This window comes from Pantherophis guttatus, chromosome 11 (assembly GCF_059756535.1).
Source record: "Pantherophis guttatus breed Tessera chromosome 11, ASM5975653v1, whole genome shotgun sequence".
NCBI lineage: Eukaryota > Metazoa > Chordata > Lepidosauria > Squamata > Colubridae > Pantherophis > Pantherophis guttatus.
This window is the reverse complement of record NC_142073.1, coordinates 25692836-25718583: the sequence shown is the minus strand read 5'-3', so window position 1 is coordinate 25718583 and position 25748 is coordinate 25692836. Positions and strand designations below refer to the sequence as shown.

The following is a 25748-nucleotide window of genomic DNA, read 5'->3' as shown; positions in this document are numbered from 1 at the left end:
AGAATCAAATATGAAATTGTTTCAAAATAATTATGAGGTGTTGTGGCGAGAGGTGCAGAAAGATATGGAGACTTGGAAAAAACTGCAGCTGTCTTTACTTGGAAGAATAGCAGCAGTTAAGATGAATATTTTGCCAAGATTTCTTTTTTTGTTTCAAATGATTCCGGTGCTTAAAAGTGATAAACAATTGAAAGTTTGGCAATCTGGAGTGAATAAGTTTGTCTGGAACGAGAAGAAGCCGAGAGTGAAATTGAAAATTATGCAAGATGTTCCAGAAAGAGGAGGTCTTAAACTTCCAAACCTACAGCTATATTATGATGCAGCAGCTTTAACCTTAACAAGTGATTGGTTTGGAAGGAAAAAGACTGGAATATTGAACGCAGAAAGTTTTGATCTTGAATTTGGATGGCATGCTTACTTATTTTACGACGACAAAGTAGATAAAGTATTTAAAAGTCATATACTTAGAGATTCTTTGATGAGAGTTTGGAAGAAGCACCGACTCAAATGGGATTATAAAATACCGCTATGGCTGGATCTTGGTCATACTTTGTGGAATACAAATATAATGTCACTCAGGGGGTTTTTATATAAAGAGGTTCTTTTTACAGATGCGGGCAGATGGCAGCTGAAGACATTGCAGACACTGTTGGACGAAGGGATTAATTTAACTTGGTTACAGTATAATCAATTACAATTGAGATTGAAAGAGGACCAAAAAACTGGTATTATGTTGCATGAGGAAGAATTGGTTAGACATATAAGAGAGAAAGGTCCAATGCATATCAAAAGGCTTTATAATGTTTTGCTAGAAAGAGATTCAGAAACTGAATTAGTTAAAGACTGTATGATTAAGTGGGCACAGAATTTTGAAGAACCAGTGATGCTGGAAACATGGGAAAAAATTTGGGTTCAGAATGTTAAATTTACACAGTCGCAGAATCTGAGGGAAAATTTCTACAAAATGTTTTATAGATGGCATTTAGATCCCAAAAAGTTGTCATGTATGTACCCTAATGTTCAGCCAAAATGTTGGAGATGTGAATGTTTGGATGCTACGTATTATCATGTTTGGTGGACCTGTAGGAAAGTTAAGGCTTTTTGGATAAAAATTTGGTGGGTCATGCAGAATGTTTTGAAGAAAAAAATTCAATTTTCTCCACAACTGTTTTTATTGGGTATAGTTAAGGGTTTTACATTGGGTGAAACAAAATTGATATTGTATATGATAACAGCAGCAAGATTGTTGATAGGTAAATATTGGAAGAATGAAGCTTTGCCCTCTATTGAGGAATGGACTTTGAAGATGGCCAGTTTTGCAGAGATGGCGAAGATTTCAGCATATTTAAAAGACTGTTCACAAGAGACTTATGAGTGGGAATGGAAAAGGTGGATAGAATATGTTCAGAACAAATATCAAACTAGAAAGTATCAAATAGCTTTTATTTGAAAATAATGTAATGTAGTGGAAATATTTTAATGTAATGAGGTAAAGAGAAAAATTACACAGGGGAGGGAGGGGTTCAAGTTTACATATAAGTGTTATATTAAGGGTTTTTTATGAGTATGAATATATTATAGGGAAGTCTGGGGGGAGGGGAGGGTTAGGGAGGGTTAGGGAGATCGGGAAGTTTGGGGGGGGAGGCGGGGGGGAAAAAGGGGTGAAAATGTAATTGTAAAACTTTTGCAATAAAAAAAAAAAAAACCTCCATGGTATTTTTCATCTGTGCAATGCAGGTTAAAAACCACAGGTTTCAACCACAGGACCATACCCAATGATTGACTTTTTAACCCCCACCCCCAGTCCCTCCCCTCCCACGACAGAGTTTAAGGCTCAGGGTGGAAATGTAAACTATGTGCATGATAAGTGTACATAATAGAGAGAAAACGGATTGGTTGGTTGGTTATATGTTGGTTGGTTGGTTGGTTGGTTAGTTGGTTGGTTGGTTATGTGCCATCAAGTTGGTTTCAAATCACAGCAACCAGGAGGATCCATCTTCAATCTGGTCCTGAAGGTGTTTCAGTGGCGCTTCCCTTGTATCAAAGCTTGTATTCCTTGCTGCTGGTTGTCCTCTTCTGCTCCTTTTTTCTTCCTTTCTCAGAACTATAAACATCTTCTCAGAGATGGATAATATGTGTGTGATCATTTCAGCCTGGTCCTTTGTGCCTTGAGTGAGAACTCCAGATGATTTCTTCCTTTCCTATGTGCTCAAGGTTGCATTTTCCAAAAGTCCCATGTGCCAGTCAATGCCCTACTGTAAAATGGCTCAGGCTGGCCTGATTCTAAGCCATCTGTCCAGATGGTAGTACTATGGTTTGCAAGTATTCAGCCAGGGCTGCAAGTGACCACATCCTCTGACTGAGAAATTTGCTCCTGCTGGGCTCTCTCGACTTTCCATCCCAGGAAAACAATTGATGGGGAGTCAGGATTTTAAGCAAGTATCCCAAGTAGGAAGTTAATGGCTGCCTCCAATCTTTGTTACCTAGTCGTCTGCACATGTTAAAATAGAAGGATTATAATAATGTGGCAAGCTTTTAGCCTTTCATAAACCTGGAGAGAAGAAGGCTAAACATGACAGCAAATACAGCATAATGACTGACTGGTATTTGGAAGCTCATGTTGGGCACAGTCACATCCAGCTATATTTTTAATGGTGGTCCTTACATTTTTTAAAGTTTGACAGCACCCCAATCTGGAAAGGCTGTCCTGTGCCTCCCCTAATAAAAAATGGGGGCCCTGAAACAGTGGCTAAGTTGGCCAGGGAGCCTATTTTGCTTACCCAAAACTCAGTTCCTCTATTATACCCTGGGAAAGTTCCCACGCTTCATCTGGACCTGAAGAGATGACGTTAGGGTCTTGTTTATTATGATCATCCTCATGTAGTGGTAGGATTCAAGTAATTTAACAACCGATTCTTCCTAGTGACTGGTTGGGCAGGTGTGGCTGGGGGGGGGGTGTCATGTGACTGAGTGGGTGTAGCCAACTCGATGTCAGTCAGTGGTGACAGTGGTGCAATTAGCTGGTTCTCTGAACTTTGCAAAAATTTAACAACCGGTTTTCCTGAAATGGTCTGAACTGGCTGAATCCCACCTCTGCCCTTGTGCCTCTTGGAATTCTTTTCTCCCCTGAAAAGTGGGTTGCATCTGCACATGAATACCTATTGCATTTGATACAAGGTGGATCCAGAGAGGCCAATCTGGCATGGTGACTTCCTGGGTGCTGGCTGATTGCAAACGTCTGGCCCAGATTTGCCCCTGTCACAGCCCTGCAGACCAGGAAGAGGGAGGGCATCTGCTCGTGTTATTTGGGGGCATTGTTTGAAGGCCAAGAGTGTTATGTCCTTATAAGGACAACAAGCGGGAGATTTGAATCCCTGTCAAGGGGCGGTGCGTCTGCCAGGAGCGAATATAAGGAGAGCTCCGGCAGCGTGCCAGCCAGTCTTGTCTTGCTACTTTGTAACTATTAAAGTTATTTAATGTATCGAGCTGGTCACGTCTTCTGTTCCTGCGCCTGATCCAACACTGGCGACGAAGGACTAAGAGAAGAGAACCTGAGAAAGACTCACGGCACGATCGCCCACCGAGCTGAAGTCACTACACCACAGCGACTTCCAGAATGGCTACCCCACAAGCCCCGATGACCGCGCTGAACCCATTCGACCCATCCCGGGAGAAGTGGAGGTCATACATGGTCCGATTCCGACAGTTCCTGCGAGGCAATGGCTACCAGAACCTCGACGATGAGCGGAAAAGAGCCCTCTTCCTGGCTCATTGCGGATCGGACGTCCTAGAGATGGCGATTGACCTCGTGGCACCCAGGGACATTGAGGAGATGTCCTGGAACGACCTGCAGGAAGTCCTACAGGAGCACTACGCACCTACAGGCACCCCCATCGCAAACAGGTTCACCTTCCAGCAAAGAAACCAGCGGGAAGGTGAATCCATCAAGGAATTCGTGGCAGCGCTTCGCCAAATCGCTGCCAACTGCGAGTTCGACAACGTGGATAATGCCATCCGAGACCGCGTTGTTTTTGGAATGCGAGATGTGGGGCTGCAGAAGAAATTCCTCAGCCGAAAGAGGATTCCGCTCAAAGACGTCCTCGACGAGGCGACAGCAGCCGAAACATCAGAGAAAGCAGCAGCCGCGATGATAAAGGCAAGAGGGATCCATAAGATCCACAAGTCGGGCCTGACCTCATCAGACGAGGCAACCACACAATCCGAGTCAGATGAGGAAATGGCCGTCCACAAGGTCTCCCGCCCCCCAGGCGGGAAAACCCACAGCATGGCGACCGGGGAGAACGATGCGGCAGCTGCAGAGGCGACCACCCCAGGGCAACCTGCAGATGGAGGGACGCGACCTGCCGCCGATGCCTGGAGAGGGGGCACATCGCAGAGGCCTGCAGAGCCACAGACCCAGCCCCGGAACCGCCCAGACCACGAGCCCGGAGAATCGCAAAGACAACCAGAGGACATCCAAACGGTCCTCAAACCAGTCCCGGCGCGGGGAGGAGGACTATCCCCGAAATAGAACGGTGCACCAGACCACCATCGCTCACACAAGCGACGAGGGGACCACCAAATTCCACGTGACGCTGCTGGCAGAGGGGTCACCGTGCAAGATGGAGGTAGACTCCGGATCCGCCTACTCCATCATGGACTGGCAGCACCTACAGCAGCTGAAGCCATCCTACAAAAAGGCCCAGCTGAAAACCCCAAAGTCGAGGCTTGTGGACTTCAACGGAAACCCCATTGAAATCCTGGGCAGAGCCACCATCCACGTGAAGTACAACGACTTCAACGGGAAGCTGCCCATCACCATTGTGGAGCACAGCCGACCGAACCTGTTAGGCGTGGAGTGGTTTAAGCCGCTGGGACTTTCACTTCAGGGCATCAACGAGATCCACAGGGACGAACTCGACACCATCATCGAAGAGTTCACGGAAGTCTTCGATGGTAAGCTGGGGAAATTTGTGGGGAGGCCAATTTCCTTTAATCTGGACAAGGGAATCACCCCAATTAGGCTTAAGCCCCGCCGAGTTCCGTTTGCCCTGCGGCCTAAAGTAGATGAGCAGCTGGATAAGCTGATCGCCCAGGGCGTCCTGGAACCGATCGATCATGCTTCATGGGAGACCCCCATTGTGACCCCACTGAGGCATGATGGGTCTGTGCGCATCTGCGCCGACTACCGTTGTACCATCAACAAGGCGTTGGCACAGAGCGCATACCCAGTCCCAGTTGTGCAACACCTATTGCATTCCCTGGGATCTGGCTCAATTTTCGCGAAACTGGACCTGGCCCAGGCTTACCAGCAACTGCCAGTGGATGAAAAAACGGCGGAGGCACAAACAATTGTCACGCACAGGGGGGCATTCAAATGTAACCGCCTCCAATTTGGAGTCAGCGCTGCCCCCGGCATCTTCCAATCCATGATGGAACGCCTTCTCCAAGGCGTTCCAGGGGTGGTGCCTTATTTCGATGATGTGCTCATCTCCGGTGACTCAAGAGCTCAACTCCTTGAGAGGCTCAGGCTTGTCCTGCAGCGATTCAAGGACAAGGGCTTGAGGGTCAGGCGGGACAAGTGCATCATAGGAGTACAGGAAGTCGAGTTCCTGGGCTACCTCATTGATAGCACAGGCATCCACCCCACCAAATCAAAAGTGGAAGCCATCCATGAAGCTCCAAGCCCAAAAAACAAAACGGAGCTTCAGGCTTTCCTTGGGTTGCTCAACTTCTACGCCATTTTCTTAAAACAGAAAGCCACAGTTGCTGAGCCACTCCACCGCCTGCTGGGGAAATCGGCTTCCTGGAAGTGGGGCCAGGAAGAGGAAGCAGCATTCCGGGCCATCAAGGGACTATTGACGTCCAAAAGCGTCCTCATTCAATACAGTGAGACGCTGCCCATCAAGCTGACCTGTGATGCATCGCCATATGGGGTGGGGGCAGTCCTCAGCCACGAACTGCCCAACGGCACGGAAGCCCCCATCGCCTACTTTTCAAAGACCATGTCCGGCGCAGAACGGAACTACAGTCAGCTGGACAAAGAAGCCCTGGCCATCGTGGCTGGAGTGAAGCGCTTCCACGAATACCTCTACGGAAGACGCTTCACCATAGTCACCGACCACAAGCCACTCCTGGGACTCCTTGCAGGCGACCAACCCACCCCGACCTTCATGTCTCCACGGATGACGAGATGGGCCATCTTCCTAGCCGGCTACTCCTACCGGCTCGTGCACCAGCCAGGCACAGCCATAGGAAATGCCGACGCGCTCAGCAGATGCCCGTCGAAAAATCCAGTCGAAGACCCAGCCCCCACGCTCCACCTATTCCATATTGATGACGACGCCAGCTGTCCAGTATCATCCGCAGATGTGGCCGTTCACACCCAAAAGGACCCCACACTCCGCCAAGTGAAGTCCTGGATCCTCAGAGGGTGGCCATCGGAAAAGCCAGAGGAGAAGTTCAGCCCGTTTGCCAGGAAACAGAAGGAGCTGTCCACCATAAAGGGCTGTCTGCTATGGGGAGACAGGGTGCTGATCCCAAGCACTCTGCAACGGCGGACGCTAGAGACTCTGCACAAAGGGCATCCGGGCATCGTCCGCATGAAGGCCCTGGCACGGAGTTACGTCTGGTGGCCCTCCATGGACAAAGACATTGAGCAATGGGTCTCCAGGTGTGACCCGTGCCAAGAAGTTCGCCCAGCGCCGCCGCAATCCGAAGTCGCGAAGTGGGAGACCCCCAGCAACCCCTGGTCGAGGATCCACATCGACTTCGCAGGCCCGATGCAAGGGCGACACCTCCTCATCGTGGTAGATGCCTTCTCCAAGTGGCTCGAGGTGGTGCCCATGGCATCTACCACAACAGAAGCAACGATCCGAGCCCTGCGCCGTCTGTTCGCCACACATGGACTACCGGACGTGCTGGTCTCGGACAATGGCCCCCAGCTCACATCCCTGGCCATGGAGTCCTTCCTGGCAGGACTGGGCATCTGCCACGCCCTGTCCGCCCCTTACAGGCCGGCCGGAAACGGACAAGCTGAACGCATGGTCAGACTGACCAAAGAAGCCCTCACCAAGATGGGCCCGGGAGACTGGCAAGAACGCATAGACAACTTCCTCCTCACCCAGCACATCACGCCACATGCCACCACCCACAAGAGCCCAGCCGAAATGCTGATGGGCAGAAGGTTGAGGTCACCCTTGGACCGGCTGCACCCCCAATACAGCCCGGAAGTGACCGCAACCACCAGCCGCCCGCTTCGCGCCTTCAGCAACGGAGATTCAGTTTTCGCGCTGAATTTCAACGGCTCTCCTAAGTGGCTGAAGGGGAAGATTGCCAGCACAACCGGCCCCAAATCCTACACCATCGAGTTGGAAGATGGACAGGTCTGTAGACGTCACATCGACCAACTCCGGAAAAGGTGGGGGGGAGCACACGAAAACCAGCCTGACGAGGGAGGCCTACAACACCCAGACGAGGTAGGCCTACAACACCCTGGCGAGGTAGACCTACCACACCCAGACGAGGTAGGCCTACAACACCCCGGTGAGGTAGGCCTACAACACCCCGGCGAGGTAGGCCTACAACACCCAGACGAGGTAGGCCTACCACACCCCTGCGAGGCAGAGCAACGCCATCCCGACAAGGTCGGCCCGGCACACTACCAGGTACTGTCACGTCAGCAGTCCAGCGAGGTAGACCGGGGCCAACCGCACGGGGGATGGCAACACCAACCCAGCCAGGTGGGCACCCGGCACAACAGGGCCAGGGACTACCAACCCAGGCCGCAAGTAGACCGGGACCTGCCCAGAGAAGGAGCAGCGCACCCCACCAGTGACGACAGCCGACGCCAGCCCAGCCAGGGAGACCGCAGTTCCAGGCGAGTAGACCGGGACCCAGCCAAGACGGGCAACCCACTACCCATGGGCGAGGGTGGCATACGACTCCCCGGCGAGAGGGACCCCCGCCCATCGCAGAAGACAGCCAGGAAACAACAACCCGACCCGGATGACCCCAGGCACCACCCGACGGTAGACCAGGGACTAGGGGGAAGGGAAAGCCAACAACAACCCGGCCAGGGAGACCTACACCACCCCGGCAGGGGAGACCTCCGCCGCTCCACAGAGGTAGTCCCGCAACAACGTCCCGACCAGGTCGACCACCACCAACCAGACGGGGTAGACCAGCCCAACCGAGGGGACCAATGCCACCCCTGCGAGGTCAGACAGCACAACGACAACCAGCACCACCCACAGCTGGCAGACCGGACCCGAGGGCACCGAGTGGAACCACCACCCAACCGGCAGCAGGCCGGACCGCGACCGAACCGCAGCGCCCGGGAGACCAGGGAGGAGCAAGCGACAGACTTACCGAGACTCAGACGCTCTTCCCGGGTCGGAACCGAGCAACCAAGACGAGGCGATAGATCCACAGGCCAGGAGGAAGACCAACAGAACCAGCCATCCAAGGTCTGCGGTCCGGCCGGAGGCGCTGGGGGTGACCCCGCTCACTCGACAGCCGAACCGAGCCCGGTTCCGGAGAGGGAACCAGGAGACGAAGGAGCCCCGTCCATCCAGGCCGGAGACGGAGAAGAAGTGAGACTGCGCAGGTCAGCTAGGGTGCCGAGGCGTCCTACGTACCTGCGCGATTACGTGACTTTTGTGGACGAGATTTGACAGTTCGGACTAAGGGGGGAGGAGTGTTATGTCCTTATAAGGACATCCGCCCTGATTGGCTGCTAGCCATCGGGCGGGAGATTTGAATCCCTGTCAAGGGGCGGTGCGTCTGCCAGGAGCGAATATAAGGAGAGCTCCGGCAGCGTGCCAGCCAGTCTTGTCTTGCTACTTTGTAACTATTAAAGTTATTTAATGTATCGAGCTGGTCACGTCTTCTGTTCCTGCGCCTGATCCAACAAAGAGGGATAATGGCCTGGCTGCAGAATGACTCTGGATCTCCTCTGGATCCATATTTCCTTGCTTCTCTTTCTCCTCCCAGCACTGGAGATGAGCATGCTCGAGGGAACTGGGGCCTGCTGGATCAAGTGGCAGCTCTGCAGTGGATCCAGGAGAACATTGCAAATTTTGGGGGTGATCCAGGATCAGTTACCATATTTGGGAATTCAGCAGGTGGATTCAGCACTTCTGCCCATGTAAGTTCATGTCCTATTTCATTCTAGTAATTCTCATAAATTTTGGCCTATCTGTAATGGCTTGAGACAAGGTTACTGTCAGACTTGCCACAAAACTCTAAATAGAAATGATCCTTGGCTCCATTTGTTGAGATCAAGTGTGTTGCAGTAATTCAAAGCGAGAAATGAAAATTGCACGCCAAAATCCCTGAATTCTCCTTTCCCCCCACTTAACTATCTCTTATTGCCCACCCTAGTGCAACCAATCAGATTCAGACAAGATGTTTTCCTAACAGTCAGTCCAAGCATGGTTTGGTATGCGACCCCCTTCTTCCAGCTGGGTGACCTTGAAGCAGCATCTCAGGGAAATACAGCACTTACTTTTGTTTCCCCAAGCATTTCCCCTTCATTCCCCCTCCCCACAGTTCATAGCAGTCTGTCACTGCATAGCAGTGAAGTACAAGCAAGACTAAGGTGGCAACTGACAATTGCAAATTATTATATTGCTTGTATTAATAATAAGAACTCAATGTAGCAATGTTAAAACCATAATTTAAAATGCAATTTTGGGTAGATTAACAAAGCATGAATTAACTGTCAAGACTTTAAAAAGTAACATGTGAATGAGTGACTTTTTCAGAGGCAGGGTCTTTTGTACAGTTAACTGTCAATGGTCCAACTAGCAGACCCAAAAGAAGTAAACACTCTCGGGAGCATTGAATTCCCAAAAATATTGGATTTTATCGGATACACCATTTTGGTATTGAAGAATCAAAACCATCTCTGGTTTTCCTCATACAAATGCTTTCTTAGTTAAACAATAGCTTCCCTTGGGTGTTCACATTGTCCAATTATGGGTTGTCCTTTTGTAATGGGAACAATCCACCTCCTTCTCAAGCACCTGCAGTGGTGACCTTGATGGTTTCCAGGCTCTCATGATCCGTGCAGAAAATCTCAGCTTTCCATTCCACCCTTCCCTCCCCGCAATTCATTGGCATGTTGAATAGCGATACAGTTCGAAAGAAGCAAAGTGGTTCAATCTTGACACTAATGATTGAAGCAAATTGATTGGATAATCTCTTTCCAAATACAGTCAGAGCAAAACCAATACAGTTATTGGGTGATGCAATGGGTTGATTGAAAAAAGTGGCTCTTTTTTTTTTTTTAATTTGATTTATATGCCGCCCTTCTCCGGAGACTCAGGGCGGCTTACAATGCACTAAGCAATAGCCTTCATCCTTTTTGTATATTTATACAAAGTCAGCTTATTGCCCCCACAACTGGGTCCTCAATTTACCTACCTTAGAAAGGATGGAAGGCTGAGTCAACCTTGAGCCTGGCGAGATTCGAACCTGCAGTAATTGCAGGCAGCTGGTCTTAATAACAGGGTGCTTTAGACCACTGTACTACCAAAGCTCTTGCTTTCCTCCCTGGCCAGGTGTTATCCCCTCTGTCCAAAGGCTTGTTCCACAAAGCGATTTCAGAAAGTGCTGTTGCCATAACAGACGTGGTGTTCCATGCCCATCCAGAAAAGCAGGCTAAGGTGAGTTTTGGAAAAGCGAGACAGCAATTGCTCTGGATCTGGGAATTTTTTTTCCGAGGGAAGATGAAAAGAGGAGGAAGACATGTAGGAGAAGGGGGTTCCCCTGGCCTCTCCTGAGGATTCTCTGGAGCAAAGCAGCTGGGGCGCCCTGGGGCCACTGGAGACTTGGAGATGCAGTATGTGCACCTGCTCCATTACATGGCCATTAGCTGGCTGATGCCACCTTCAGCCAGATGTTTCTAAACAGCTGCACAATTATTTGTTTCAAACTTACTATTGGAGCACAAATAGAATGAAGCGTGCTTTTAAATCATTCTGCTCTGCAAATTTTATCCACTGGCTTTTTTTTTTTTTTTAATTTGATTTATATGCCGCCCTTCTCCGGAGACTCAGGGCGGCTTACAATGTGCTCAGCAATAGCCTTCATCCTTTTGTATATTTATACAAAGTCAACTTATTGCCCCCACAACTGGGTCCTCAATTTACCTACCTTAGAAAGGATGGAAGGCTGAGTCAACCTTGAGCCTTGGCGAGATTCGAACCTGCAGTAATTGCAGGCAGCTGGTCTTAATAACCAGCTTAATAACAGGGTGCCTTAGACCACTGTACTACCAAGGCTTTGAGCCCAGTTTAGATAGGCAGCCAGAAGAGCCTTCCTCCCTCTTCCTTAAAAGACCTCCTGCACCTTCAATTTTCCAAATGCAAGATGAAGAACTATTGCAGGATGACCTGCTTCTTATTACATTTATTAAAACTGAATTGTTGGTCTGGATTGCAGAAAATTGCTGAATCGATTAGCTGCCCTACCTCCAGTTCGGCTGAGATGGTTCACTGCCTCAGGGGGAAAACAGAGAGTGAAATCTTATTGGCTACTCTGAAGATGGTAAGAGGCCCCTGCAATGCATTGTGATCCTTTCTGGAGAGGAAGAGGGAGGGGTTGGTCCTCATCTTATCAAAATAGAAGTTGGTCTGCCGGGTGTGGGCAGCAGATGGTGGTCACAATGGTGCTGTAGAAGCCCCACCCGTCTCCTGTGTATACTGGGTGAAGCTCCGAACACACACCCTGGGCGCCAAGACCCCAGGACTCTCTTCCTCTTCTGCTGATCATCGCAAGCAGGTCCTGCAGGCCTCACAGAGAGGCTCCTGATAGCACTGATCAGCTCTTAATGAAGACCCAACTGGGTTGCACAAGACCCAGCAGACCTCATCGCTGTCCATTTCTTTTTCAAGGACAGTTCAGGGGGGTTGCCATGGCCATGGCTGTTGTGGTCCCAGTGGGGGCGGGGGCAGTGGAATCATGTTCAAGATCATTTCATGTCATTCAGTCGATTGAGAATCATACTTATTCTTGATTATGTATAAAGAGTAATGATCATAAAGCGTAGACAGAGGAGGCTGACCTACTATTTTCCGCAAGGCTGCTGCAGGACCTTCCCCTGGAGCTGCTCATCCTTAACTGATCTGCTTTCTACTGTGATTGCAGGATTTTACCCGGCTGTATCTAGGTGGAGAAGAACAGGTGAGTTCAAGCACTTGCCTCATCAAAAGGAGGCAGGAAGCAACAGGGTAGACCTTTTCCATCAGGAAAATGCTCCGAGCAAATCCAAAGTAGATCAAACCTAGAAAACTCCTTTTCACCAGAACAGGAGAGGTAATTCAAGATGTACAATAAGATAACAACATTGATAGTGTAAATTCCTCCCGCACCCAGGGGAACTTTTTCTGTAGCTTGAACTGCTTTCCCTTGCAGGAGCAACCTGATTTCGCCTGGCCAAATAGGGCATAGCCAAGCAGATGCCCATATTGGCCTCCATATTCTGGAGAGGCTCAAATGTTGGCCTGGCTTTTTCTTGGCCAGCTACTTCCACCCACAGTAACCTTCTTCATTAATTATCCAAACTTTCCTCTGTCTTTCTTACGTCATGGTGTTGCTGAACAACTTTTTCTTCCAAGGCTGTGGAAGATCTAAACCCCTTTTTGGGAATCATTGTTGGGGAGTGTCCAGATCAGGAGCTCCTGCAGGACCTGGTGAAAAAGATCAGTTGAATTGGTCTGGTCTTCATGCGCCTCACACATCTGGACTTTTTTACCAGCCACTCCATGCACCCCCACCCCACCCCTACTGTACATCCTGCCCAGTCTAGCAATCCAGAGAAGCATCAACACCTCTCAGGCAAAGCTAAATGGATGGCAGTGATGTCCCCCCCTCCCTTTCTCTGGGGAATCTCAGGATCCCACTGAAATCAAACTCCATTGATCAGATCCTGAGGAAAGTCAGCACTGATTTAGGATCTACAGAGGCTCTGAAGAGGCAAGGACATTGCTTCTGCACAGTTACACTTCTGCTGTACATGAGGCTGGTGTGTCTGACCCATACCCTGGATACTCCCATCCAAGAACTAAGCAGTCCTGGCTTATTTAGCTTTCTGGCTCAACAAGGCTGCCCCAGTAATTGAAGGAGCATTTCATGGATCTGCCTTTCCCTTGAAGATTGTTTTTCTTTGACCATTCCTCCCGGTTTCATCCTTCATGGCTAAACTAACCAAATTCCCCAGTCTCTTTTAGTAAGATTTAATTTCTAGCCCTCTGTTTGAGAGACCGTTCTGTATATCTCCTGCAGTTTCTTTGAATCATTCTTAAATTTGGTGTCCAGAATAGAATATGAAGCAACGTTCAGTCAATGCTGTTTCAGGCTACCACAGAATTTATCATGTGCTCTAGAGATAGCAGCACTGCTGGGCTAGAAATACTTAACTAGTTCATGAATGTTGTGAGAATGTTGTGAGATATTTTGTTTTACCAAATTTGAGGTTATGACAACAGCACCCCTCAATCAGCCATTCAAAAACTATCCAGTAAGAAGTCTCTTCAGGCTTTTGAAAAATAAAAGGAGGAAACAGTCTGCCGTCTGTTCATTGGAGAAGACGCTTTCCAGCAAGAAGCATAGAAAAAGCCAAACAATCCCACACAATTTGGAGATTTGTTTTCTTTGACATGAGAAATTCCACCAGACAACTGTGAAGCCTAGTAGAATGGAATGGGACAACTTGCCACAACCAACTCACTGTGGCCAACTTACCACAGGATTCAATTAGTTCCTTTTATTTTTGTGTACATTTTTGTCAACATTATTTTATCTCTCATATCAAAGGAAATCATTCCTATGGCTGCCAGCTTTTGTAATGCTTTGATGAATAATAAAAGGAACTAATCCCAAGTTTAATTGTTCCGTGGCGAGTTGTCCTGCAACGAGTTGGCCACGGCAAATAGGTTGCAGCAAGTTGACTGCAGCAAGTTGTCCTAGATCTTAGTGGAAAGGGCAAGGTTGAAGCTTCAGCAAGGCAAATTCATCGTCCAGGAGACTATGGAAGGCAGGAAGCAGAGCTGCAGACTAGGCACTGGTCAGACAAGGAGCAGCTAAAGCTGTAGAAGGAATGGGGCCTGGCAGATGCCTCAAAAGGGACCCTCCCTAATTTCTTGGACTGTAAGGACAAGGTGGTGGGGGAGATGCACTTTCGGTCTTACACGATTCATACTTCTGAATGTCCTTCTTGTCGGAGCTACCTCACAAGGCTGACAAGCCTTATTACTGTCAATGTCATTTTAAAAAATTATTTATTAGGAATTTGATAGAAAGAAATAGACAAATTAGAAGGAAAAACCCCACCCAAGAAAGAAATACATGAAAGACTGCAATAAGAACAGAGAACACAAATGGGGGAGGGAACAATTGACTATGTAATCTGAAGTTGTCTTCTGATGTAAGGAGAATTCCACTGAACTCACGGAAGGTTACTTCTGACTAAGCACATCTCAGATTTAGGACTGTTCTATATAAAGTGACCAAAAAATGAAAGTGAGAATTTATAAAAATACAGTATTGGACTGTAAGATGCAGAATTCAAGTTACAGCAATTTAAAATTGTAATTATATACAGAAATTAATAATGTTCTTCCATTTCTATTGACCATAACTTAGGAGGGATTTATTGTGATTTCCATGAAAATAATATTTTAAAAGATGTTAAACTGATTTCTTTTTCCTCTCCAGCATGTTATCCTTTCCCCTTCAGTAGTTGATGGTCGATTTTTTCCGAAGAGTCCCAGAGAGCTGTTAGCAGAAAAAAACTTCAATAATCTTCCATACATCCTTGGGGTCAATAACGATGAATTTGGGTGGATTCTTCCTCAGGTGGGCCTTTTCTCTTTGTTGATGAAGCTCTGCCGCTGCCTTTTTGGGTCCGCTCTCCTGATTGCACTCAGAATTAACCATTTGGTTTTACTCTGTCCAGCTTTTCCAGTTTCCAGATTTCACGAAGGGACTTGACAAAGAGACCGTGAATCTCCTGCTACGCAGCTCAGAGCAATTCACAGTAAGAGGCACTTTCTCGGTGCGGCTGAATTTATCGCCAGCCTCAGCCCCTCCTGCTTTCCCTCAGACCGCTGTGGACTTCAGCCATGGCAACAGAATTCCAGGGACTTTGTGGCCAACTGTACTAGGAGAGGCGCAGCTCCTGAGGACTTCTAGACTTGGGAGCAGGGTGGGAGGCAGGCCCACTAGGGAAAATCAGGAAAAGGTGATGAGTTTGATCCTTGACACTCACTATGATTATCTTGTTTATTTAGATTTCTTTATTTTTTGTGGTTTTACAGAATGCTGATAAAAGAAGTTCTGTAGACACTATGCTTTCCAAGAAATTGTTCTTGGAAACCTGAAAGCCAGTGTGGCTGCAATATTGATGGCCCACCTTTCTTTGACTGTTACAGAGTGTGGCTCCTCAGGATCTTCCTATGGTTGCTGATGAATATCTCCAGGATCTCCAGAACCCGATACAACTCAGAGATCAATTCTTTGCTTTATTGAGGGATGCCGTATTCCTTGCTCCAACCATTCTTACTGCCAGGCACCACCGAGGTCAGCTGCTATTGGAACTAACTGGGTTTGAGCAGCCTTAGCAAGATCTAGGACAAGGATCAGTTTCTTCTCCCCTCCCAGAACCTCTTCGATCAAATCCCTCTGTCCCTTCAGCCAGCCAGTTGCAAAGGCAGAAGAACAGGCCAGCAGCAATATTTTATAGGTAGTCTTGCGACCGCAGTTGGTACTGGAATTTCCTTTGGAATTCCTTTGGAATTACAGTCATAAAGTGGGTCCTCATGTGACTGGACCAAATTTTATGACCGTTTTTACTGTGGCAAAGCCAGCTTCCCCAATTGACCTTGCTGGTCAGAAACCAGCTGTAAAGATTGCTAATACTGATCAGGTGACTCAAGATGCCCCAAACGACAGTAAATGCAAGTGGGCTGCCAACTAGCCAAACTGCTATTCCGTGCTACAAAGGTCATAAGTGCAAAGGCAAGTCATGTTTCCAAGGCCATCATAACTTTGAACCATCATTAAAGGAAGAGTTGTAAATTGAGGACTGCCTGTAGGCTTGCTTGGGACCATCTGCAGGCTTCCAGCAGAGTGTTTTCCCCTGATTTGTTATTTCTGCCTGAGATACTAGCATTATGCAAAAAAAAACAAAAATTAAAAGAATGCTACTGATGTTCTCAAAGCCACAAGTCAAAGGGCTGCTGTAGTTTGGTGGCAAGGGGAGGGGCTCTCTTCCCCAGTACTGGCCTGTATGCTTGCCTGTCCTGCATTGCTTTTCTGAAGGTGTCCAGAAAAGATAAAGTGAAATATCTAGGGAGAGAGATTTTAATTAACAGATGAACAGAGTTGGAAGGGACCTTGTAGGTCATCTAGTCCAACTACCCCCGCTCAAGCAGGAGACCCTACACCAAGGGTGAAATGTAAAATTTGTTACTACCGGTTCTGTGGGCATGGCTTGGGGGGGTTAATGTGACTGGGTGGGCATAGCCAACTTTTTTTTTTTTACTTTTAAAAGCATTTTTTCTATAACCTCTTCGGCCGAAAAGGTTGTAAAAAAAAAATCCTTTTAAAAGCCTCTGACGATCAGGGAACTCAGCTGGGATCATCAGAGGCTTTTAAAAGCATTTTTTTTCAGCTGAAGAGGTTGTAGAAAAAATGCTTTTAAAAGTAAAAAAAAAAAGCCTCTGATGGTCGTGCAGCTCAGCTGGGCATGGGGGCATGCTACCAGTTCTCCGAACCACCCACCACCATCGCTACCGGATCGGACAATCCAGTCCAAACCAGGAGCATTAAGAGCCTTGGTGGTGCAGCAGACTAAAGCACTGTTATGTAACACCAGCTGCCTGCAATTCCTGCAAGTTCAAATCTCACCAGGCTCAAGGTTGACTCAGCCTTCCATCCTTTCGAGGTAGGTAAAATGAGGACCCAGTTTGTGGGGGCAATATAAAAAAGAACACCGCTTGGGGGGGGTCGAAAGCCCTACTAAGCAGGTATATACAAAAGTATGAAGGCTATTGCTTAACGCATTGTAAGCAGCCCTGAGTCTCTGGAAAAGGGCAGCATATAAATAGAACCAATAAATAAATAAATAAATTTCACCCTTGCCCTACACCATTTCTGACAAATGGCAGTCCAGTCTTTTCTTGAAAGTCTGAAGTGATGAAGTTTCCACAGCTTCCAAAGGCAACTTCTGTTCCATTGGTTGACTGTTCTCCCTGTCAGAAAATTCCTCCTTATTTCCAGGTTGAATCTCTTCTTGATCTGTTTCCATCCATTGTTCCTTGTCTGGCCTTCAGGTGCAGACTTTCGGAGTTTGCTAGCCTCCAATTTTCTGGCAGTTGTTTACAAGCAGGAAATCATCCCCCAAAATGGACATATACAGGAGGGCAAAGCAGGGTTGGGGCTTGGGAGCTGGTGAGTTTTGACAGGCATCTGTCTATCATTCATACAAGAAAATTGGATAGGCAGCTCATGCTGCCCCTCAACAGCTGATTAGGAGCCTGGGGACGAGGGTGGTCCAGTCAAGTCAGGGCAGAGACCTGGAAGCTCCTGCAGCCCCTACAGGCCCTCTCCCCACATCCAGGTGTCTGGCAGATTGTGGCCAGGATGAGCAGAGGCCCCTTCTGAGCACTGAATTGGGCACCTTATTTCTTTGATAAAAAATTGCACACTGAAACAATTTCTTGGAAAAGGAGGAGGAGGAGAGAGGTCCCCTGCTTGCCTCAAACTGTGGAAATTTTAGGCTGGAGTCATATTAGGGTCATAGGGGGTGACAAGTGGCTTGAAGAGGCTTCTTTTTGTTACAGCAGAACTTCTTTGTCCATATATATATATATATATATATCATTCCCCCTAACCCAGAATGGCGTCTCTGGGGGTCTGGCTGTGGTAGAGCAAATCCTGGAGAATAAGAGATGGTGTCTCTGTGCCACATTCTTGTCTTTTCAGATGCTGGTTATCCGGCCTATGTTTATGAATTGCAGCATCGTTCGAATGAACACAGCAGCCATAGGCCAGACTTTGCTAAAGTGGATCATGGGGATGAAATTGCCTTTGTCTTTGGAAAGCCCTTCTTCACAGGTGAGTCTGGAGCGTTCCAGGAATTCAGCACTGGCCCAACCTGAATGTGGTGGGCACATTCCTGCTGAGAGAAGGGCCACCACGTTTTGTGGATTCTCAGTAGCTTTTGCTCCAGGTTAGCAGGCCAACCTTGTCAAAATGGGCCCAAAGGAAACCAGGTTGATGAAGGAAACCAAGAGTGATGATGATCAGGAAACTAGGTCCTTGTCAGCAGGTTATTTGGCCTTGAAAAGAGAGGCCTGATGGTGCCTGCAATAGCCCAGTGGGGAGCGAAGGAATGCCACGGTCTGTTCTCCGGGGTTTCAGAGGACAAGCAAAGGTCTTAAGACAGAATTTGGGAAATGGGAATTTTACAAGAGCAATTTGAAGGTGGAACCAATGACCTGAGAAGTCCTGGATGTGTTCAAACTGCAGCTGGGGCAATTCCTGTCTAATGTGGAGGCAGAATGGAATTAACAGTCCAATTCAATGATTCTGAGTCAAGAATAATTTCAGGCATGGTGGGAATAGATGTTCATGAAATGCTACACCATGCAAGACAGTAATCATACTTTCTTGTATTATTTGTGAAATGCCTAGCAGGTGATAATGCAAACTTTTTTGCCACTGCCTCCCACTGCCTCTAGCTCACTAATTTGTGTACTTATGTTATCCGGAACCAGTGTATTGGTAGTACTAGCCTGGGCTTATGGGAGACAATTAGCACATAGACATCCCTTTGTCTCTTCCTGGCAGGGCTCGAAATGTTGTGTGGTGTTGCTTTTTTCCTCCTCAACTTTGCTCTGGCCTTTGCTGTGGTGCTGGGGCTCATCACAGGGTGAAGTGTTTCCCAGGAAGGGGCCACTCAGAATCCATCCTAGAGCCTGTCTCCCCACAAAGGGCACTTGCAACATGGAGAACCACATCAGCTAAGAAGTGCAGCTAGATTGGAAAGGGCTACTTAGGGCTGCCAATTAAGTCTCCTGACAGATGCTTAAGCCTTGCTGGAACCTTCCTAGGTGATACAAGCTCTTTTGTTGCATTATTACGGAAGGGTTTTTTTGTGTGTGTGATTGAAGCAGAACCAGCCTCCCTCCAATGAGAGCCAAAAGGGTGGGGGGGGAGGCTCTCTTCTCTGGGCCAGTCTTCCAGGACTGAAGACCATGGCCCCTCTCAGTTCTCTTGTCAACCATCACATTTGGCACATCCCAAAAACAAACTCATAGCATGTAGGAACTACCAAGACTAAAACTTTGTTAAAAGATCCATTTAGGCCCAGCAGACGCAAAGTCAGCTCTGAGGTTTTCTGCAAAAACCAAATAGGTAAAACCCTCTTTTCACTCCTGAGCCGCCCACAGTTCATTGTCCACATTCATTACTTTTGTTTTCTGTGCCAGCTGGTAGCTCCAAGAACTTGGCCTTGATGGGTATCTCTGCTCCAATGGCAGAAGGCTCTCATGCATTCCTCAGCCTCCCCCCCCCCCGCACCATAGGAATTTACCCACCACCACCACCACCACCAAGGTCACCCTGTGCAAGGGAACCATTTCCTAGTTAGAACCTATTTTTTTGTCTTCTGCCATCAGAATCCCCTTCCGTTCATCTGAGTCATTAATGAAAATATGGCTGTAGAGACCTTTTGTTCCTTCGGGCCCTAGTAAAACTTGTGATTAGTATTTTTCTTCTTCTTTCCTTCTCTCTACAAAGAGGAAGAGGTTGCTGGAACAATCCCTTGAAGCCATATTCAGCAAGCATCAGCTGCTCAGGGTGTACCTACTTCTCTCTCCATGTCTTCCCTTGGAAGGAGCTAGTGTTTTGGTGGCTCTTCTCTTCTCTACTCCCTCTTAAACCACAGGCAAATTCTCTTGTCACTCAGTCAGGAGCTTCTGGCATGACGGAACCTCCACGGGACTGTCCAAAGCTAAAGGCCGTAACAGAAATTCTGGGTGAGCTCAGGAGGTGCACCTGTAGAATAGAGGACCTGTGGCCCAACATTGATCAGAAGAATTGGATATAATCTGGACAGACTATAGTGTGAAAAAAATAATGCAGGAAGTAGTTAAATGTAATTAAATTGATTACATTAAATTTCAATTAACATTTTTATTGAACATTTTTACACAATTGGGCTTTTTTGCTAGATTAAACTACTTTGTTCTTTTAGCCTTCCATAGTAAATTTTGCCCCATTTTACGACCTTTCTTGCCCCAGTTGTTAAGTGAATCGCTGCAGTTGTTCAGCTAGTCACACAACGGTTAAGTGAATCTGGCTTCCCCATTGACTTTGCTTATCAAAAGGTTGCAAAAAGTGATCTCGTGACCCTGGGACACTGCAACCGTCATAAAGATGAGCCAGTTGCCAATCCTCTGAATTTTGATCACATGACCTTGGGGATGCTGCAATGGTTGTAAGTGTGAAAAACTGTCATAAGTCACTTTTTTTCAGTCCTTTGTAACTTTGAATGGTCACTAAATGAACAATTGTAAGTTGAGGACTACCTGTAGACAGGTAGGGATGTATAGAATGCCAATTAGACGAGTACAATGATGGCTTGTTGAAAACTGTACTCAAAATTCACCAAGTATTTCTCATCAAAAAAGGATTTGATTGTGGAATTCATATTTTTCTTGAAAAGATGTTCTTGAAAAGATTTTGATGCAGATAAAGGACCTTTATAACAGAGCTTTGCCAGGACTCTAATTTCACTCTCCAAAAGCCATTTTCCCAGTTAGTTGGTTGTTTCTTAACTCGTAAGGAGATTTGACTGGGCTCCAGGTGTTCCTTTCTGAATTCATACAAATATCTCTCGATAGAAGTCTGATGAAGTAATAATACATGCCTGGCAACAAGTTGCATTTTATTGAGATTCTCAAGGTGCTGATATTACTTCTGGATTTTATTTTTTATCTTTTAAACAATCCAAAGCTGTAATTCTTTTGCTGACGCCATCCTTATATCTCTGCCTGCAGACAATGCAACAGAAGAAGATAAAATGCTCAGCAAAGTGATTATGAAATACTGGGCTAATTTTGCTCGCAGTGGGTAAGTCAGTGGGTGTTTGCACATGTCCATAAATGTACTACTCAGGTAGACTATACAACTGGTATAAATTGGCCTTAATAGCTATGAAGAATGTCCCCCTCTAAATGGTCTCCTAGGGGACACCCATCACCTCCCCAGGTACCAGAGCTCTCAGACTTCAGCAGTGAGGCTGGTCGTATTGGAGCAGGGCTGTCAAACTCATGTAGTCACGGCGGTGTCACGTGACGTATCGGGACTTTCCCCCCCTTTGCTAAACCGGGTGTGGGTGTGACCAGAGCGTGACGCATCTGGCCCGCAGGCCGCGAGTTTGACAGAACTGTATTAGATGTTGTTAGCCTGGGGAGAAAAGTGTGCACTGCAGTAAGCTTCCAGTAGATGCCTCCGAAAAATGTTTCAATTTTCTAGAATATTTTATTATTGTTTGAAAAATGATAAAGCTCTATTTGTGAAAGCGAGGAAGAGATTATCTTGGTGATTGTGAGGAAAGAAATTTCCCACCTTTGCTATTTATCCAAATGTAGATTTTACAGGACAAATTGATTCTGTGAACTAATTGATCATTTGCAATCATCTCTAGGGACCCTAATGGAGCTGGCTTGGTGACCTGGCCCAGATACGACCTGAGTGAGCAGTATCTGGAAATAGACTTAAAGCAAAAGGTGGCAAGAAAACTGAAAGAGAAAGCTGTTGCCTTTTGGACCAAGACCCTGCCGGAAAAGGCGACCAAAGAGAAAGGACACACTGAGTTATAATTTCTTCAGCCACACATGAACTCCAGAATTTGGTGCAACAGAAAACATTTCTCCAATAGAGGTCACTCACCACTGGGTTGCAAGTCTGGCCCCCTCTCTTCAACTGGGCAAGTGTACGCTGGCTAGCCTCACCTTCTCAAATGAAGTTGGCCATGGGGCTCTTGAGGGAGGCCCATCACTTGCTGCAACCAGTGGCCTCCATAATACAGGCTTGATTGTTGCAAGAAGATAATCCTGTTCTGTCTAGAAACCCTTTAGAACTATCAGCTTTGAATAGGAATTGAAATTTTCAGTAGAACCAGCGGAATACTCTGGCAATAGTAATGGAATAAATAAGGTCAATGCTTTCAATATGTAATTTTCACGCTAATTACCTCAGACTTTGCTTTTCTTTCGCTGCATTCAGTTCATACTCAGTTCATACTCAGTACCAATAAAAGTACTTTCTCTACAAACATGGAGTTGGGGTTTTTCTTTCTTAAGTTTTGAATGGAGGCACACCTGACAGTGCCTCTACAGTATCAATACAGTATAAATAAAATGGTTCATCCAAAAATTCAAAATCATAGAACAACATAGATTTTGAAGAGTCATCATGGTTGCAAGGATTCTTAACAAATCCTCTAAGGCACGTTGAAAACAAATGTATTTATTTAATCAGTGTATATACCACCCAAAATAAAAAGTGACCAAAAAACAATATCAAATTACTACTTGAGGGAAGAACAACATAAACATCAAAGGAAGAACTAACCTTTTCAGCAGCTCAACGACAGGGAGTTTATTCCTGAAGGCCTCGAAGGTACTTGCAAGTACAAATAAGTCCACAATTTAACAACCATTTGTTAGTGGCCACTTGAAGTTACATTGGCACTCAAAAAAGTGACTTATAACCGATTCTCACACCTACAACTGTTGCAGTGTCCTTGTGGTCACGTGATCAAAATTTGGGCACTTGGCAATCAGCATGTATTCATGACAGTCACAACAACTTGGAATCACGTGATCACCATTTGCGACTTTCCCAGCTGTTTTCCGACAAGCAAAGTCAATGGGAGAATCCAGATTTGCCTAACAACCACATGATTCACTTAACAGCTGTTGCAAAAAAGTCATAAAATTGGTTGCAATTTACTTAATAACCGCCTTGCTTAGCCATGAAAATTCTGATCCCAGTTGTAAGTCAAGGATTTATCTGTGTTAAGATAGATACAAATTTCCTCCCTCAGTCATGTAGTCTGGCTGGGCTCTAGAGTCTGCCCTGTAGAGTTGCTCTTGGGGGGAAATAGAAGAAGGGGCCTTTTGCACAGCTCCCTGAACTATATAAAATGATGCGGGATATGGCTGCTTGCTGTGGCTTCATACAGGTGTTCAATAAGAAAAGTGGGAGCTCTGGGGCACCTGACAACAGAGGGTCCTAGGATACACCCTCACCTTCCCTGCGGGACCAGGGCCCATCACTGCTAAGCCTTGCAGTTCATTCAAGAGGTTGCTAGGATGGATGGTACCAAAGACACTGAAAGGCAAACAGGACCAAGAGAACCATCTTTCATCTCTCGCCTTGCCCGGGTCTTCAAAAGAGGGGCCGATGTGGAGAGATCAGCAGATGTTGCAGCACTATCAGACGTGTGGAGCAGGTCTCCGTGCTCCCACGCCAAATTCTTCCTGTTGGAGGGCTCCAAAAGGAGCTAACGCCACCCTGTAGGGGTGATGAAGAAAAGAGGAGCACCCTGTAGTTTGGGGAGAGCAACAACTCTCCTGTAGGACTCAAGGCTTCCTCTCTCTCTCTCTACAAGGAGAGGCAGCCATCATGGCTGCCATGAAGCTGGGACAGCCAAGGCAACAAAGAAACGTGCAGGAGCGATGCAGATGAACAGTGATTGGAGCTGGGTGAGAAGATTCTTTTTTATTTAGACCCTAACTTTAAAGAAAAAAGGAAAAGAAAAAGAAAAAGAAAAATCCAGGAAAAGAGACTCTTAAGAACTATTTTTTAAAGCAACGAACTACCATAGAGAGAAAAATCCTAGACCCAAAAGAAAGGAACTAAGGGGAGAAAAGCCAAAGACCTTTTAAAACATAGAAAATTGGATTCTTAAACTGGGTAGGTGTTGTTTTGGAAAGGTATAAAATGTTGGAACTATCTACCTGAATCTACTTGAATAGCTGATTTTGCTTCGATTAAAATCGGATTAATCAATTTATCAGAATTGAAACAACATTAAAACCTAAGCTGAGGGCGCCATCTACTGGTGAATGGAAAATATACCATACCCCTACAACACTAGGAAAACTCATAAGAGAAACACCTAACATTCATCTGGAGGAATGTGGTGATACTTACTGTTCTATAACTATCCATTTTATGATTACTGGAAATTTTATTGTGAGAATAAGGAAGACTCTCAAGTAAAGAAAAGTGACTCTTAATTTGTGGAGGCTGCCTGGAGTGATTAATAATCCTGAGATATAAAGAACTATGATTATTGGACTTTCTGAGGAGTAACATTGGCTTTGAGAATAATGTTTTTGGGCTTGAGTAAGAGCGGGACTTAAAATAAGATAAGATGCACCATCAGAGAGAAATGAGTGAGATTTCAAGAGAAATGGTTTTGTTGTTTCAAAGCATTAGGGGTACTATGACAAAAAATCACAGAGAGATAAAGAACCTAATGCAAGACATAAATGAGAAAATAGAAAATATGCTACAACTGATAGTGAATGAAGACCAAAGAGTCCAGGAAAAAGGGAAGACAGTAGAAAAATGGAGGAAAAGATAGAACAGACAAACCAGCAAACAAAACAAGAGGAGGGAAAGGAGAAAGCGATAAAGATAATAATGATTGATGAAAAAACCAAGGGAAAAGTACTCCAAGAGTCTTAAAAATGGAATTGGATAACCTGGAAGATACTTTTGAAAGGGAAATAGGAGTCTGGGTGGATACTCGGGAGACCTGGCAGATTAGAAGGATAGAGATGGTAGAAATATTCAGACTCAACAATGAAGGCACAGATGCTGATAGAGACAAAGATCTAAGAGAGGAGTATGGGAGGCAAGCTAAAAAATGAATAAGAATTGAAGAATTGAAATAAAAAACTTTTTATATAAAAAAAAGAATTGAAGTATTAAAACGGGCAAGAGATGATGGATAGAAAGGAATTATCACTCTTTCTTTTTTTTTTTCTTTTTGTTAATACAATGATGGCCTCATTAGAAATAAGAATATATACCTTTATATAATGTAAGAGTTAGATGGAAAGATTGGAGGTTGAAAGATTATATTATTAGGTATGTTTAAATAATAGGACGACTGCTACTGGAATGGTGTATTGTGACTTAGAACAACCAAATAATGAAAGACTATGTCTTAATATAAACAAGTGTACTAATGCTAGGATTAGTAATGGTGGCCTGATTAGAAGTTAGAATAGAGATCGAAATAAGAAAAAGGGGGAGGAACAGGCTCAAGCTCAACCCTTCCAAGACTGAGTGGCTATGGCTCCCGGCATCCCAATATAGTCAGTTGACTCCATCACTGACTATTGGGGGAGAGTCTTTGGCCCCCACAGAAGGGGCTTGCAATCTGGGAGTCCTCCTGGATAGGCAGCTGTCCTTGGAGGAACATCTGACAGCTGTAACCAGGGGGACCTTTTGTCAGGTTTGCCTGATTCGCCAGTTGCGGCCCTTTCTTGATCGGGATTCCCTGTGCACAGTCACTCATGCCCTCGTCACCTCTCGCCTTGACTACTGCAACACTCTCTACATGGGGCTCCCCTTGAAGAGCACCCGGAGGCTCCAACTGTTCCAGAATGCAGCAGCGCGGGTAGTGATGGGAGCAGCATGGCGCTCCCATG

General features: G+C 46.4%; 1 protein-coding gene across 3 annotated transcripts in view; it reads left to right on the top strand.

Moving 5' to 3' along the window:
* Positions 1-22351, top strand: part of LOC117670455 (fatty acyl-CoA hydrolase precursor, medium chain-like) — a 46702-nt gene extending 24351 nt beyond the window's left edge. For all 3 annotated transcript variants that reach the window (XM_034425609.3, XM_034425610.3, XM_087877158.1), the window contains 10 exons: positions 8995-9148; positions 10566-10670; positions 11449-11553; positions 12154-12189; positions 14722-14862; positions 14963-15043; positions 15438-15585; positions 17992-18123; positions 21072-21144; positions 21722-22351. In XM_034425609.3, the coding sequence (XP_034281500.2) occupies positions 8995-9148; positions 10566-10670; positions 11449-11553; positions 12154-12189; positions 14722-14862; positions 14963-15043; positions 15438-15585; positions 17992-18123; positions 21072-21144; positions 21722-21896 (1150 nt within the window). In that variant the 3' untranslated portion in view covers positions 21897-22351. The remainder of the gene's footprint in view (positions 1-8994; positions 9149-10565; positions 10671-11448; positions 11554-12153; positions 12190-14721; positions 14863-14962; positions 15044-15437; positions 15586-17991; positions 18124-21071; positions 21145-21721) is intronic.
* Positions 22352-25748: the final 3397 nt, after the last annotated feature.